This window comes from Thermobia domestica, chromosome 9 (assembly GCF_964235325.1).
Source record: "Thermobia domestica chromosome 9, izTheDome1.hap1.1, whole genome shotgun sequence".
In the NCBI taxonomy this organism is placed as follows: domain Eukaryota; kingdom Metazoa; phylum Arthropoda; class Insecta; order Zygentoma; family Lepismatidae; genus Thermobia; species Thermobia domestica.
In genome coordinates, this window is record NC_137462.1 from 35887302 (window position 1) to 35905611 (window position 18310).

The window sequence follows — 18310 nt, forward strand, 5'->3', positions numbered from 1 at the left end:
ATGCTACAATACCAACTAAAATCCATTTCCTGGTCCAAATCTTTCTGTTTCTTCTATGCTTTCTTTTTATTCTTTTACTTTACAACACAATGTTTATAGCACCTGCACTTAAAACCATGGCCTCAGACAGATCCATCTTGTTCAAGCAACTTGAGTAAACTGGAAAACTACCATGTGCTCAAACAACAGGCAAGAGGAAGAGCGAAAAATGTCCGCTTCTTTTTCTTCTTCTTTTACGCGCCTATTTTTACGCTAGGTGTATGGGACAACTTACGGACCGAAATTTACGACATCATTTTACGGACCGAAAATGCGCGCTGAAAATACGCTAGTGTATGTTGGCCTTTATACTATGCACCATGAATTGCGGAGCGTAACACAACAAAAAACTTGCATACATCAATTATAACTGCTTTGCCTTCATGCTGTTGCATTGACGCAAACCGTTACGGAAAAGAGCTCAATCCCATGCTTGTCCTTGTGCTCCCGCAATTTAGACTTTTAGCTGTTTTTGCTGGTTGCAACATTGCCGGTCAATCAGCTGGTCTGTGTGTTGTACACGCACATGAGGGTACAAAGCAAGAGTGTAGAAAGGGAAGAAATTCCGTAGATTATTGAAATTAATTATGCATAGAGGTTGAATATTGGTTTGTAGGAATGGTTTTATGGGTATTGTAAGTATTGACATAATATAAATACACTTTGAGTGATAATACTGTAATTGTCGACATTATGACTTTAGCATTGTGATTTTTTTTTTTTTTTTTTTTTTTAATATGTAATATTTGGAATGCTTAAGTAATGAAAATGTTTTCTGAGATCATAGAATATCTTATATATGGAGATACATCCAGATTCTGGATACTCGGCAAAGTAGGAGTAATGAACGACCGTAAAGTCGCGCAGTAAACGCTCTGTTGCACAGATTTTCATAGTGGAGACGCGACGCCTGGAAATCAAACTCAAGCCTCTGACGTACTGTGCCGTAACGTTAATCAAACAGTTCCCATTGTCAGAAATGCATTTGCAATTTCGTCAAGGCGAGAGAGAAGTCGAACCCTCGTATCACCGCTACTGTTTCTCAATGGAAGACACTGTAATTCTGTCGTATGCAGAAGCCACGGTAATTGTAAACGTATAAATGCATGTATCATTTACGCAATTGAGTGCAATACTTTATAAATTGTTTCTTATGGGATGAGTTGCATTCCTAGGTACATATTCACTTTAGGACGGCTTAATCATGTGGGCCCGCGCGGAAATGTGCCTGTAGTAGCAGGCACGCCAACATCAGGGAGTTGCGTACATTTTATTCCTCATGTTACTAGATACTTAAAATTCAGATTGCTTTACCGTCACGGATCATCATGATTTAACACTTTGCATGACACCATTATGAACAATTCGTGTTTGATTTTTCAGTTTAGCTCCCTTTCAGCAGCGAGGCTATATGAGACGTGGACTTACTTAACATGAATTCCGAATCACATGAGCTCCCGCAGGGAATCGAAAGCGGGTCTCCCATGTTGAAGGCGTGCACGCTAACCGCTTAACCACAAAGGAGCTAGTTTTATAATACGCGTATTATTAGGTTGTACCAGGAAATATCCTTATATTGACTACGTATACATTGGACCTTTGTGCCGCAGAGTTAGATCAAGTATTTCCAGCCTTAAAAAGTTAAAATTTTGGCATTTATCAAGAAATTTACTGTCACTACCGGTACCTTAGAAAGTGTTTTCCAAGAATTCCTCGATGCACATTCACATTAGGAGGTTTTACGTGTAAATAATGAGTCCGCAAATATGACATAAAAACTACAGTGTTTGAAAACCACAAACGAACTTGTGCTAGGTGACCACTAACAAGTACGAATGCTATCTAACGAAGTCAGGGGAAGAGCGCGGCAGACGTGAACCAAGCGATAGCGAGAAGATGCGTTCGTATATAGTAGGCGCGTCAACGATGGTGGGTACGCGCATAACCTAGAATGTGGTTAAAAACACTACGTTACGTTAACACATTCCTTACGATTACTTACCTTTATAGTTTGTGCAATATCGACATTGCCTTCAGGAAACTATAGACAACTGCCTCGTTTGTCGTAGAGGACTTGAATAAGTACTCTGATACATTACCTTCTTGTGCATTTTTTTTTCTTCTTTCTTTAAATATCGACCCGATGTTCACATTTGAATATGTAACCTGTCTCCATTTCTTTATTTTCAGTGCATTCTTACATTTACTATACTGTACGCTCATTTCAGTAATCCGTATTTCTCCACAAAACGTAATAATTCCTGTTCCTAAATAACATACATTGTTGTAAAACTGAAAATCAAAATGTCACATGGAACTGCCACCTATCAATAGTGGTAATTAATTGCCTTATTACACCGTAATGTCTAACGTCAGCATGTCTCCACTTAAAGTAGTACCAGGATACAGCTTTTAACATGTCAAAATAACACATTAACTCTAGAAAAACCAACGAGGGGTCAATTTTACCCGCGAGTTCTTTTTTTTTATTTAGTTTATATGGATTAATATGTATTCGGGATTTTTTTTTGTGTTAATGTTCCTTGCATTACAAGTGCGGCCCGATTTGACCTCCCCCCCCCTTGGTCATGGGTGCTACCCATCTTTTGTTTTCCCCAAAATTCCTCTAATTTATTTTTCTAGATCTAAAACTTGTATTACTTTTTAAAAATGTTATTTTTCTCCTTTATATAAACACTTAAGCTGTCATAGAACTTGTCGACTGTTGGTTATAATACTGCTTTTCTGCATAATATAAGAAATTTGTTATAATATATAAGCAGTTTTATGCACTGTATTTAGCCCGTTTTTACGAATAAAAAGCACAATTCCTCGAAAAGTTTTTTTTTTTTTTTTTTTTTTTAAATTTGGTTAAACACGTTAACTCAAATTGAACAAATATATTGTGAAAGCTACTTAAAACCAGCGTGTGCAAATTTGACTCCACCCCTTCTGTTCTTTTACGTAGCAAATGCGAGCATGGGCTTTCTAGAATTAAACTTGTTTAGTTTGTACGAATTTCATAAAAAATAACCGATTCACCATAGTATGTAAGCGGAACAGTTACATTTAAATTCACTTTAATTAATTATTTATAATCTTTCATTCTTTTTAAGATGCCGCAATGAACTAATAAGTATTTATTTATTTTTTTTTCTTTGCTTTTCAGGTTCCAGTAGTGTAACTAATGAGTGACTATGTCTCTTCACAAGTGGCTATCCAATGGGTCTATTTACTTAAACGTAGAGGCTAATCATGAAGGAAACTACAGAAAGGATAGCGACTTCGATGGGTAAGGGCTCAGTTTTTAATGCTGCAATTTCTGTGTGCTTTCTCTTTTGAAGTGTATCATATAATAACTTAAGTGCTATGTAGCGAATCTTCGTAATATTTGTTGTCCGAATTGACTTTAGCTATAATCAGCATCACACTCATTTTGTTGAAGAGGAAGATAACAGAATTGACTGATTTAAATCGAATGATTTCTTTTTTAAAAGCTGTGATTTAAATCAGATTTCTTTTGCTTTAAAATCTGTAAAATGCAATATTTGTGACTATTCTGAGACACTGATCAAGCGTAAGTCTGAAACTTGCATCTTTATCCATTTGATGGTAGGATCTTAATGCAAGTTTGAACAGATTACAGTTATAGGACAAAGAATTTTGACAATGTACTGATTTAATTGTTTTATATTGTACAGAAAAATTAACACTTGAATCCATGTAAATTTTAATACTCATAATGTTTAGTTCGGAATTGTACATATTGCGGTAATATGTATCATATAGAGACCTCGGTGGTTCAGTGGTAGAGCGTTCACCTCTGGTGCATGTGATCCCTGGTTCGATTCCAGCTCGCGCCAAGTGAACTTTGTGATGGACGAACACCATGTTCGTGGGTTTCCTCGGGATTCTCCCGTTTCCTCCCACTTTCTTCATTCTACCGTTTCATTCATTTCTCATCATCAACATCTCCTTTAGCTTAACCGGCATAACCGTGTGACGTAAAGCTCAAAGATTTCATTTTTTTCCAATATATATATCATGCCCTTTTTACCGTAACTGAAACGTTTGCATATATATAACAAGCTAAGCCGCTTGAAATAAATTTCCGAACAAATTACCTATTGTAAACTGGGTTTTTATCATGTTAGTTTGATTAAAGGGAGTATTCTAGGTGGGGGAGGGTCAAGATTTATGCTAAAAAGTGTCTGTCAGAAACCTTTCAAGTTAGGAAAATGAAAATTGGTATATAAGGTTCTCATTAAAAACTGGATTTACAGAAATACTGCAATACAACTTTCTCTAGTGAGAGGTAGAAAAAGGTAGCTGAAGACCTTGTAGCCTTGAAGCAGAATCTCTACCGAGCTCCGGGCATGCTAAGTAGAGTGGTGTAGGAAACCCCAACGCTCCGAAGCAAGCAGGGGGGACGGGTTAAGAGCAGGGTGTCTATCGGTCACGAAAGTCACGAAAAAGTCCCGAAATCAGAAAACGGTCACGAAAGTCACGAAAAAGTCCCGAAATCAGAAAACGGTCATGAAAGTCACGAAAAAGTCACGAAATTTAGCTTTTGGGTCACAATTTTATTTTTTTTAAACTGCACAAATGTACGTACAGATTGGAAAATTTTGTTATATAAATCGTCAAAATTCACCATCCAAATTGTCTATGGTCGGTTTTAGACGCTACCAAATCGCAAGCAAAGTACGTTTCTATCGCATGGATGAAAATTCGGCCTAATTCGCACGCAAATTTGCTCTTCAAAATGTTAGAAAATTTTATGATTTGGTAAAGAAAAGGTCACGAAATTTCATTTTGGAATTTTAGTAGACACCCTGGTTAACAGTCGCAGAGCCCCGAAGCAGTCTAAAGAATTGAGCTTGAGATCTCGACATAGCTCCGAGCAACCTAAGCAAGGTGGAAGGGAAACCTAGAGTCCCGCAGCAGATTAGAGGCTTTGAGGTTGGGTTTCTCCTAAAACTCCAGGCAAGCTAGAGAAGAGAAGATCAATCGAAGACTGGTGCCTGCCCTAGAATCTTGTTCCTTATATAGGCGACGGTGGCACTGTTTCTCCCATTTTATGTGACTTGTAGATGATGCTGGTGATCCACCGTCTGCTTCTTGTAGTAACGGAACGTGATGTGTAGTACTCCAACGTGAATAGATGTGGTTATTGTTTACAAACAGGAGCACGCGTAGTTGTTAATAAACACAAGCACGTGGTACATTACAATATATTTGAAAAGAAAATGTCATTCTTCTAGAAAAAGAAAATTAGAAACACCTTACTACTAACACGGTTGTGTCATACTGAGTACAGATAACTTGAAATCAAATATTTATATTCATACACAATTCATGCTGATATGCAACTTTACCTTGATGGATGCTAACCAATGATGATGCTCCGTGGAACTTCGTACAGGACCCGCTTCTCACTACATGTCAACACCCTGTATAGAAGTGGCTCCTTCCTCAGACGAGACATCAAAGAATCACAGGTGTCTGCTCGCGTTACCTTCTGGCCCGAGTCAAATCATGTGAGACCCATCGACAACTTGTGTCAAACCATATGACAACTTGTAGTACTTCCCAAGTTAATGGAGGTGCTGCCGAATAGTTTCTCTACTCACGCTGAATTGTAATCCCAGTTCCTGACATGTCTGGCCATTATTCGCCTCAATTGCTGCCTGAAGATCTTCATTTTGTACATGTGTTGTCTTCCAGCTCATGTTGCGCCTTCGAGTGTTTCGTTACTTCCTTAAACTTGTTAAACCACGCCGCACTGTCTGCCCGGCGCATTTACAGGAGTCATGACACCCTCACCAAAGGCCTGGTATATCTTCCGCCTCGCTGCAGCGGCGTCTGACCCTAGTTTGAATGAACTCCTACAGTGTACACGCCCTTATGACGCTCTGCAGAGATCCCATGTTCACTCTGTCCTTAGTCAAGTTCACGGTGGGGGGCCGCGGTGGCTCAGTGGTAGAGCGTTCACCTCTGGTGCTTGGGGTCCCGGGTTCGATCCCCGCCCCCGCCAAGTGAACTTTGTGGTGGACAAACATCGTGTGCGTGGGTTTTCTCGGGGTTCTCCCGTTTCCTCCCACTTTCTTCATTCCACCATTTCATTCATTACTCATAATCACCGTCTCCTTTAGCCTAACCGGCATAATCGTGGGACGTAAAACTCAAAGATTTCATTTCATTTTCATTTCAAGTTCACGGTGTAACTGAACTGCTACAATCAGGTAGTATGTTGGATATACCCACACCAACAACTGACCTTCGCCTTATCTCCAGTCGCATTCAACTCACGGTGTGAAGGCCAATGGAACACGAAAAAAATTTTAAAGCCTGCTATTCCTTACTTAGGATATGCAGTTCTTATTTAAAGCAAAGGATGCAATGAGGACATTTTCCCAAAATTATAGGGTATAACGTTTAGTACTGTCGGAGATCTTTTAAACGAGAAAAAATAAAGAAATAAAAAATAAATCTCCTCTTCACCCTTCTAGGGATAGCATTTTGCAAAATTCCATCCTATCTACAGCCTGTGGTGCAAGGAAAACATTTGTACAACATTTCAAGGTTTTTATTCTTGGTAGTTTCAAAAGTCTGTTGAAGGACAAAGTATCATTCAACCCCACTACTCATATGTCACCTTTAGGATGAGCAAATCTCAAAACCCTGTTTTATCTGCAGCCCAGAGTGCAAGAACAACATTTCTATAAAGGTTTCACGCCTAATAGTTTGGGAGATCCGTTGTTGAGTTAACCAATGAGTGTTAGTCGATGGATTTACTCTTATGTATATATTTTTCACTTTTGGTGCAAAGATGCAAACTTGGAATCGCTTCTCAAAATTGTATTTTTGCTCTTTTTAATTTATTTATTATTCCTCCCCCCTCCCCTAGCGAAGGCTCTCAATGGGTAATCACAAAATTGTACGCTATTCGAGTTTTTTTTTTTGTTAAGATTGGATTTAAGTTTTCTAGTTTTAAAATTTACGATTAATAACACTAATAATAGTAGTAGTAAGATAATACAGTTAAGCTCCATTCTAATGTATATGTATATCTTTATGATGTATATCTTTTATATGTACACTCATGTCCAAGATGATTGTCACATATCTATAACTGTCTTCTTGTAAGAATATAATTTGATAATGATTTTTGCATAGTACTTTTAATACTGATACTATGTGTATAATCGGGAAATGTATATTTGTGGTAAATTTCATAGGAAAAGAATTATAATAAATACGAAAATTATAATGAGTAAAATAAAATGTTGCTAAATGGACAGGAAAGTTTTATTTTCGTTTTATTGTTCTTATTTACTACTCTTTTTACATGAAATTTGCGACTTACATGTCTTTGCCGATTATACACATACTAACATTGTAACAAATACTGGGCGAATTCGTTATCAAAGTATATTCCTACAACATATTTATAGACTTGCGACAATAATTTTGGACATGAGTGTACGTATGCTTGTGTTTCTATAATTTTTTATTTAATAAGTCCTATCTGGTCTGTAAAGAAATTCGTACGCTTAATATTGTATGCATTTCTAAACCGCGAGTTCAGTTATGAAAGTACGATTAAGGAAAGCTTGTTGTCTGACAGCTGGACAGATCACGTGGTGCTTTAGGAGACGCTGTTGGCTAAGGCTTTTCAACAATAGAGGCAGCAGCTCTGTCGACGAACTTAGAACGCTTAACAAATCATAATTCTATAATCTTAATAACATGATAGTATGATTCGTAACATACGACTTTCAAATAACAAAAATAATAGTACTTGGATTATTTAACAGATCATTCAACATTTAATTAACGGCAACAGCGCGATCAGTGACTTTATTTGCCTAGAAACAGCATGATAAAGTACTGCAGTGATTGGCAAATAACCCTCTCCTTCGGTTTATTTACAGCGCATGCAACTGTCAGACTCCCAATTTTCATTAACTGCACTATAGATATTGGATATTATGTTTCTAATTAAGATCATATTGTTTCAGTGGTTTACCACCTAAAGGGAAGAGGAGGAACAAATATGGGTATGCTATGAAGACTGCAATTCCATTTCGTCCTGCATCAAAGTAAGTGTTTCATATTAATGGTACTCATGTATTTTCCATCAATGACTCGAGATCAAACTTAAAATATACATTTCTGTTTTATAAGGAATTCGTTAGGTAAACTCTATATTTTGGGAAACTAGTGCATTATAATGCTTTGTAATAAATTTTGTGTAACTGCAGACCTGCTATTCTTCAAAGATTTGTTCCAAGCTTGAATACACGACGCTTGTATAAAATCCAAACATGAAACCAAACTCATTGAAAAAAAGAAAAAAATTCTGAGGTGCCCAAATTTCTGAGTGTGTGTATAAGCAAACACACATTTTTGCAATAACTGAAAATTGTTGTTCACCAAACGGGAATTTCTAAACTATAACACTTAAGCAAAGAACAACATTGTGTTACATGACATTGTTTTATACAAAATACTTAATAATAAATTAGATTATAACGAACTGCTTTTGAACTTTCAAATAAACGTGCCAAATTAAAAATAGTACGCTAGAAAACTATAATTTATTTTATTGTACACAAGCAAGGACGAATTTGCTAAGTAAGTCAATAGAGGATAGCTGCAACACACAATAGATTCATAAAAATGTCAAGCAATATAGATATTTATACTGGCTGCTTTACGAAGTTTAAATGTCAAATTGTCAATACAGGGGTTTCATAAAGTCTGGACGGATTTAATTTGCTTATAATTTTCATAAAAATGCTCATAATGAAATCAAATAAAGTGCAAACGGTAGCGGAAGGATTATATTTTTAGTTGGCAACACTGTTAGATAAGCGGAAACTCTGAACACGTTGAGAGAGGCAGAGGGAGGGCAAGGGTCAGTTTCTTACCAAATTTCATCCATTGTTGTTTTCATTGTTGTTTCAATGTTGACTGTTAAAAGTAAGTTCTAAGCTGTATTGGTGTGTGTGTCTTTTAAAGAAATAAATAAATGAAAAACTCCTCTGAGAAGACTATTTTTTTACCGTATCAAAGATGGCGTGGGTGAAAGAGAAAGCGCAATGTGTTCTGTGGTACGCAGAGCTAAAATCACCAATTCTGGTGTGTCGCAAGTTCACCAAAGAGTTCAAAAAGCCGGCACCGACTGAGAGTGCAATCCGAAAGTGGCATGCTAAGTTCTTGGAGACAGGAAGCGTCCTGGACCGTCCTCGAAGTGGGAGGCCGTCAACATCGCCTGCAACAGTGAGCAGGGTAAGGGAAAGCATCATCAACAGCCCACAGAAGTCGATTTCTAGACGGTCCATGGAACTCGGAATTCCACAGACAACCGTGTTTAAGATAGCCAAGAAGACGATCAAGGCCAAAGGTTACAAAATCAAGATAGTCCAGGATCTGCATGATGAAGATTTGGACATCCGGTTCAACTTCTGTGATGTCATGCTCAAGCAGTTGGAACATGGTGACGTTCTCCTTTCAGCCATCATGTTCTCAGATGAGGCAACCTTCCATGTCTCCGGGAAGGTTAACCGACACAATTGTCGCGTTTGGGGCACGGAAAACTCAAAGGAATTTGAGACATATGAGAGAGATAGCCCTAAAGTGAACGTTTGGTGCGCTGTGTCCTATGATCATCTGATTGGACCGTTCTTTTTTGAAGAGGAGACCGTGAATGGAGATTCGTACCTGGATATGTTGCAGAAATACCTCATTCCGGAACTGGAGGCACGTGGAATACAGAACGACATCGTGTTCCAACAGGACGGGGCACCCCCTCACTATGCAATCAAGGTGAGACAGTTCCTTGACGAGAAATTCCCTAACCGATGGATTGGCCGCGGTGGCCCGACCGCTTGGCCGCCAAAATCACCCGACCTTACCCCCTGCGACTTCTGGCTTTGGGGTCATGTGAAAACGGAAGTTTATGCAAAGAAGCCAAGTGGTTTGGAGAACTTAAAGGACAAAATCAGGGCGTCTGTGGCTGGCATTTCGGATCAAACACGGCGGAACGCTGTGAGTGGATTCCAGCGCTGCCTACGCGAATGTGTGGACGTAAATGGCGCCCAGTTGGAGGTGTGGCGGTGAATGAACTGAGCTGGTGCAGCTTACAGGTAAAAATTTAACCCTTCCGCTACCGTTTGCACTTTATTTGATTTCAATATGAGCATTTTTATGTAAATTATAAGCGAATTAAATCCGTCCATACTTTATCAGGGTGTCTACTGGTCATGAAAGTCATGAAAAAATCATATATTTTGCTTAGTGGTCATGAAAGCCATGAAAAAGTCCTTTATTTACCCAACTGGTCATGAAAATCTGAAATCTCAGAGTATATTTTTATACTTCATACTTTTATACCTCATACTGCATGTACTGAAACAGTTGTATCAGGTCAGTAATTGTGAGAATTTCCCCCACCAGTTAGTGCTGGCTAACTGGTACTTTACTGTCTTCCTAGCTGCTTCCCATTTCATCTTCTAGTCTCTGTAATATAGTAACAACTTTTTACTGTCCAACTTTCTGATCTGCTATTTCTTTACTTCTAAGAAATGTAAATTGTGTATTTTTGGGCCTTTAGACGTATGCAAATAATATTATTCGTTTGAGTTTGCAGATTTTAAATTTGATGATCTATTTTTTTAAAACTAATTTCTTTTATAATTTGTTTTGTCTTTTTAAACCGCAATTAAAAATTTGTTTACTGCCTTTTAAATTGCTCTTGCATTTTAAAATTAGTTGTCAGCTAATCGACACTATGTACATTAGACAAATAAGAACATAATGTGATCTTCATCTTAACCGATGCACCACTGATGGTAGGGGTTTATTATTACTAATGGTAAATTTTTATCGCCATGGTCATGAAAATTTGAACAAAAAGGTCATGAAAAGTCATGAAAAAGTCATGAATTTACTTTCTGGTATTGCAGTAGACACCCTGTTTATGAAAACCCTGTATGTTATATCTTCGAAAAGCGTCGTAATTGGATATAAACCTGTCATGTTCTGTTTCAGTAAATAAATAGTTAATGTAGTTACTTAATGACCTCTCAAAGCGCATATTTAATAATGAAATACTAACCATGAACTGACTTAAGCACCGTATTTATTAGTTAATCGTTTACAGGGTTGCCACTGACCTGGAAAACCTGGAAATGTCAGTGAAAATCAGAAAAATCTTGAAATAGCCGGCACAAAAAAGTGGAAATTACATTTTACAGTGTACCTAATTTTAAATCTTGTATATTGTATCTTGTACTTTATATATTTTTCGAAAAATAAACAGAATGAAAGGAAGGCAGTGGGTGGATGTTGTGGAGGGCTTTCCTTTTTCTTATGTAGAGGAAAGGTGTGTGTCTGGAAATTGTTAGATCTTGCCTGGAAAACCTGTAAATGTCAGGGAAAATGAATTTAGAAAATCAGTGGCAACCTTGCGTTTATGTTTCAACAGCTGATACGTGTCTTTTAAGGAATTCTTTACTTTTGATTCATGGGCTCAGAATAATGGTAAGTTTCTGTCCTTGAAAAAAAAAAAAAAAAAAAAGTATTCGTTTGCAGCAACAAAATGCTGTGAATTTTTACTACTACAGTTCACCTCTTTGGTTTAAGAAAGAAAAAAGTACAAAGGCGATATCAATCTATAGATCTCATTAAGCTGGAAAAAATGATGTAGGTGAATGTAAAATCGCATGCGTAGTTTTCGAGGAAAAGGAATTTGTTTGTAAATAGAAAATAGACTTTGTACGAAAACCAAGCCACCTAGTAAGGTGAAACTGATATTAAAGTACATTCGCATTAAGTTTTTCATTATGACACTTTCAATATGATAGTGTATGGTATGGTTAGTGAGATGTAGCCCAAAATTATTGCAAATTCTGAAACTTTGTGTTTAACTAAAACGATGTCCAAAGTTGATATTTATATCAGTCCAATTTTATGCTTGAATGGGAATTCTCATCCGTGGGTTATTTAAAAAAAATAATAAAAAAAACTAACTCCTCATTTGATTTTTTTCATTAAAAAAAATGAATATCAGAAGGATATTACAAAGGGTGATCAGAAAGTAAAGGCAAACCTGCAGTGAAACATGTGTACATTATTTCATACAACCAATACAGCCAACACATAGTACATACATTAGGTTATTTTTAGACGTAGACTCCATATCGGTTAAGGAGTTGTCACATCGTGGGATGAGGTTGAAGATTCCTTCCGTGTTCAGCCACGTTGTCACAGTGTGTTTCAGCTCCCCGTCTGAAGTGAAGCGACAGCCTTCTAAGTGCTTCTTGAAGTGAGGGAACAAGTGACAGGTCATGAATCAGCTCCTCCACGCGAGCTGTATTCAAATCTGTTGATGTCGTGCTGGGTAGGCCGCTACGCTCCTTGTCGATGACGTTTCTTTCTACCAGCCGCATACTTTTGGCACGATTCTGTAGCATGTTAACGAGACATTACAGTCTCCCCGTAAACCTCTACCAGTTGCCGGTAAATTTCAGCCGCGGTTACATGTTTCGCCCGTAGAAACTTCAGAAGTATTGGACTTGTAGTCTTAAGTTTCTGATTCTGTCTCGTATATATATCGTACGTGATCGATGATACTCATCCGATCTTGACCAAATTTGGCATGTGGAGATCTTTCTTCCTCGAATTAAATTTCCATCCAAACCCCAAGTTTGATACCAAATAACTCAAGAACCAAATCTGTGCACACCATTATATTTTACATGCATATTAATCTTCATAAGGTCTACAAACATTTCACATTTGATTAAGTGGAGACGTTTAGTTCCCGAATAATTTCGGGCTGCTTGGACTTAACAAACCTGTTACGGGAAGTAAGTGCAGTGTGAATTTTCAGATATAATCGAGATTTGCTGAAGACAATGAAGGGCAGTTTTTTTCGCTACAATAAAATTTACTCAATATGGCGGTAAGAAGTATGTCGTTTGTTGCTAATAATATTCGGCATATTTATCCTCAGGAATCCTACCAACATGGAAAAGCTGAAAAACTCAGGGAATCTTAAGTACAGATTTTTACTGCTCAGAACTCATTTCTCTTTTGCCTTACCCATCTGTTCGGTAGGGGAATATTTTGTTAAATTTTAGTTCATTTGGCAAAACTTTTGTACCTCCCCCCCACATACTATATATATATATATATATATATATATATATATATATATATATATATATATATATATGCATAATGCATTGGAAACCCCATTGATGGGCAAGATTTTTTTTTTTTTTTTTTTAAACATAATGCAGGTTGTTAATGAACTATACTAACAAATTGTAAGAGGTGATTCCTCACATCAAACTAAGAGAAAAAGTTAGCATTGACTTATGGGGAAAAGTGCATAGTTTCAGAGCTAGGGATGTCCGAAATCGTGGAAAAGCTAAATTTCAACACGCAGTATTTTCGAATTCTAAAAACCTTTTAGTCGCAGCCCATATCATCGTAAAGGAAGTCGTACATATGCAATACAAAAATGTATATTTTATCAGTGGGTAAGGGATTCCTCAGCCCCGTTACATTGTCAAGCAGAGCTCCGCGTGGCAAGATTGTTACATTGGTTCTTATGGGTGCGTACATGGCCACACGGAGGCTAATAGGGCTACGCGAGGCGGATAGGACCATTGAACAAATGGGTGTTTACATAGTCAAACGGAACTCTGCGCTCCGAGCAGCCACTTCTCTTTAAAAATCTGAAAAGAAACGTGCATGGTAGCAAAAGCAAAATGAAAATTGATCCAGATTTTTTTTTTTTTTTTTAAAGGAAAGTGTTGTATTTTAAGAGCGTGCATATGGATCCTATTTAAACTACATTATTATTATTTTGATGGAATTTTTTCAATTAGGTCATCGAACAACTGAATTGACGTACAGAAATAATTGAAGTGCTTCTCGTCTTCTTGCAAATCTATATACACAGACACTAAAGCTCCCTTCAGACTTTTTTTTTTTTTTTTTTTTTTTTTTTTTAAGAAACTAAGGGGTGAATCTTGAGACATTTATTTTTCTGTGTTCATTTGCTCTTCTTACAGAGATATTAAGATGCCACTATTGTCGTTTCGATCTTGTTCATGTTGACTCGCAACACTAACTGAGAAAAATCCTGTATATAATCACGTGACGCGTAGCGCGTAGCTACGGATGACTGTGTAAGCACACACGCGTAGCGCGGAGCTCTGCTTGACTATGTAACGGACCTTACAGTGTATAATTCCCAAACATTCTTTCTCTCAAAATTAATAATTCTCAGATATGGTATGATTTCTAGATGGGTGAAAAGTAGGCAAAAGGTAAGCCTTCACAACATTGGACACGGAATGTTTCAGGGGAAGTGGATCTTTACCTTGATGCCTTAGAGTACTGTAACAGTTACGCAATTTTAGTGATTTGTTCGTTGACTGTCTAACAGAAGTAGGTGAAAATGTTAAGTATCCAATTTTATCACATTTGATACTAACAAATTATACTAGGCCATAACCTTATCTTTCTCGCTTCCAATTCTGAAATGCTTATGTATAACTTATATAAGTATAATACTCTCAAGTATTGTTAAGATCATATGAAATAAAAGTATAAACTTAAGAAATATTGCGGGTTGTGATTGTATACAATTTGTATTTATGAATGTAATAATTTATTGCTTGTTTGTTTCTACTTTAGGAATAAAGATGTAATCCGTAGCAACGAGGCTGGTTGTGTTTCATTTGTGTTCATATCATGGCTAACGAAATTAATGTGGAAAGCCTACAGGAAAGGCTTAACTGTAGATGATGTAATGGATCTACAGGTATATGTGTCTTTCATATATTAGTATAAAAAGAAAACACGTACATGATATTAATTTATCATACAACATACAGTTAGTATAATTATAGTTCAAATATGCGAATTTCAGCTCAGAAGTTAGCATTCTAAAACAAACCTATAATGCTTTAGTATTGTATTATGGATTCATATTACATATTGTTTGAGGGTTTTCTTGGTAATGAAGCAGAAGTAAGAATACATCAGAATCCATTTTGTCATATTTGATACATAGAGGCACACAATGCGCGATAAGACTAAATGCGTCAGAATTATTTAATTTTCAGTTTCTTAACGTTTTATGATATCTTGTGTGTATTTTCATTGGTTTCCGTTGCGCTATAAAACGCGAAATTGGTAATTTTGCGCGAAATTTCTAACAATACGCGCAATGACGCGAAATTTTAAAACTACATTTTCATTAATTTAAAAACGTCAGTTTTCCGCTGAAGAAACGGTAGAACGTGGCATAAAGAGCGCATTTTGGGTGATTACGGACACGGCTATAGAGAACATGTTGCGCATTAGCTATCACCATCGCAGCTGAATGGGGAGGAGTCGTTTTAATTAGCTAGCTAATGGCATGAACTAGTGATAAGTGACAAACGTACAACAATGAAGGAGGAAAATGTGGAAACATGTAACGTGCTTATATTTAATGCTTAAATGTAACTTGTGCCTATGTTTTTTCAAAAGATAGCAAAACTTTCTTATTCATAATAATTTTAGTTACTAATTTTCCTTTAGTTTTATTAAAATATATATATATAATTTTCTATAAGTGAAATTTACAATGTCAAGTGAAATATTCAGTGTATTTTGTTTTTAAGTAATTAATGGCTTATTTTTGTGGTGATCTATGAATAAAAGGGACAATTTTTAAAACTTCAGAGAATATAATTTCCACAGGAGCTACAAAATGTGAAACTTCACTTGGAAAATGCGACAAAACGCGAAATATGAAAAATGAAAACGCTAAATTTTCAAATTCTTAGTGCGAAAAACTCGTGCTCCTAGTGATACACATCAAACCGAAACCAAACCATGCACAAATGAAATTTGATGCTGAATCAGTCTTTTCGTGGGGGAGGTAAATAGTCATTGAAACCCAAGTAGTGAAAAGCATAGTACCTTGATGTGGGGAATTATGGGAGAATTGAGTTGAGTTGATTTTGAGTTTAACGTCCCTTTTAGCAGCGAGGCGATATGAGACAGGACCTACTGATTAACATGGAATCTGAACCACATGAACTCTTGCCGAGAATCGAACCGGGGTCTCCCACGCCAAAGGCCCGTACACTAACCGCTTAGCCACGAATGAGTTCAATTGTGGGAAAATCAGAGGTTTTTATTAAATCTGAGAAAGTCAGGAATTCCTTTGGTGTTTTTTGAAAATTGCGGGAAATCTGTTGTAACAAAGACAGAAGGATGACAAAAACTATATATATATAATGCAGTAGTATTGATTTTATACAGTGTTCGTACTGTAAATGAATCGTAAAACTATTAACTGCGGACACGGTGGCTCAGTGTTATGGCTCTCTCCTCTGGTGCGATGGTTCTGTGATTCGATCCCAGATCACTTGAGTTTGTGATGGACAATATCGTGTCTGTAGGTTTTCTCGTGATTCTCCCGTTTCCCCCCACATTATTATTCAACCAATTATTCCGTAAACATTCAGTTCCATTGATCATCCATCTTCTTTAGCCTGAAGGACGTAAAATTAAAACTGTTTTCATTTCGTTACATAGCCAGTCAGTTATTGATATTTATATAGTGGTAGGAATAAGCCCATTGTTATAATCGAAAGTGAAAGGTTTAAAAATTGAAATCAATCTACAGATCTGTATCACTTGAAAACAATAAATCAATTGCATATATTTATAAATATAAATGTGTAGTGAAGCAGAGGAGAAAAGAGAAGAATAGGATTTTAAAATTCTCTAGATTTCAAAGTTTTTCCTCGCCTCCTTAGGTTTTAAAAGCATAATTTTCGTTTAATGAATTGAGTTGATTTTGAGTTCAACATCCCTTTCAGCAGCGAGGTTGTATGAGACGGGACGTACTGATTAACGTGGAACGCGAATCACATGAGCTTAAGCCTGGAATCGAACCCGGGTCTTCTACACCGAAGGCGCGTACGCTAATCGCTTAGCCACGAAGGGTTTTCGTGTAATGAATGAGTGAACAGTGAGACTTTTAATAATGTTTATTATTATGGTTAACCGAAGCTGCTGGCGTGATTATCTGATTTAGTCCTCTTGGAGGCTTGATAGTGTGGTGGGTTACGACAAAAACTGTAAGGGCTGATCATCATTTATATGATGGTCTGTGCATTCAACAACTACACCGGATTCAAGCCCTGTTAACGGTTTGGATTTCCCCTAACAGTGGATTCCTTCCTTCATAATCTTGATACTGCATTAGGACACACAAACTCAACTCATTATTATGGTTTTTGAAATTTTTTAGCGAAAGGAGGAAAAAATTCCATATTTTGATGGAAGTTGGAAAATTTTCCTTTAAATGTTAGGATGAAGTCTGGAATTTTACAAGAGAAATTGGTATAAACACAATGCAAAAATTGCACGTACAATAAAATACATTTGAAGATTATGTGTGAGTATGTTTGTAGCTCGGTCATATTCCGTATTCTTTGCTTTGAAAGGACATCATTGTGCTTGGATAATATCAAGCTATTATCATGATAGCATTCCTTTTCATTTTTATTATTTCTGCAATTTATTATTATTATTATTATTATTATTATTATTATTTTATCATACATTGAGATCAAAATTAACCTCAGGACGTTTCGAGGCGGACAATAGAAATCAACAGAAACGAAGTACAAGGAAGGGAACACGGTGGTTCAGTGGTAAAGCACTTAAATCTGGTATAAGAGGTCCCTGATTCAGGGTTGACTGGTTTAAACCAAGGTGCTTTAAAACATGGTTTAAACAAACAAAAAATCGGATGAACTTCAAGGTGACGTTTCCACATTATCAAACTATCTACAACCGACTTATTTATAATTCTGTATAATGGTTTTACTTGTGTAACTGTTTATCTTTTTGTCCTTTTGAAATGACTCTTGACAATTATATTAACAAGTAGGCCTATGTAAAGATCAGTACAAAGTATTTTTATCAGGAGTCCTTCGTGAGTGAGTCGGCAGACTCATCGCATTTGTGACCAATTAGTCCCGGTTTCGTGTCCAAATGGACAATTTCTCTTGGATGTAAACCGAGAAGCGGTTTGGATTGCGCTCATGTTACCCTTTCCAACATAACCCTGTTGTTGCATAATAACACCAAGGCGAAACAAACTTATTTCTGTCCATATGTAATATAAGTATATAGAGCAAATTATTTAAACAAAAAAAAAGTGTTTTTTGGTTTGTTT

General features: G+C 36.7%; 1 protein-coding gene across 2 annotated transcripts in view; it reads left to right on the forward strand.

Annotated features, from left to right (window-relative positions):
- Window positions 1-18310, forward strand: part of LOC145694563 (ATP-binding cassette sub-family C member 5-like) — a 219923-nt gene that overhangs the window by 116619 nt on the left and 84994 nt on the right. The window contains exons 1-4 of one of the 2 annotated variants that reach the window (XM_081770895.1): window positions 512-674; window positions 3209-3331; window positions 8064-8144; window positions 14761-14887. In XM_081770895.1, coding sequence (XP_081627021.1) covers window positions 3237-3331; window positions 8064-8144; window positions 14761-14887 — 303 coding nt within the window. In that variant the 5' untranslated portion in view covers window positions 512-674; window positions 3209-3236. Of the gene's footprint in view, window positions 1-511; window positions 675-3208; window positions 3332-8063; window positions 8145-14760; window positions 14888-18310 lie in introns of those variants that run through there. The other variant, XM_081770896.1, reaches the window with a different exon arrangement.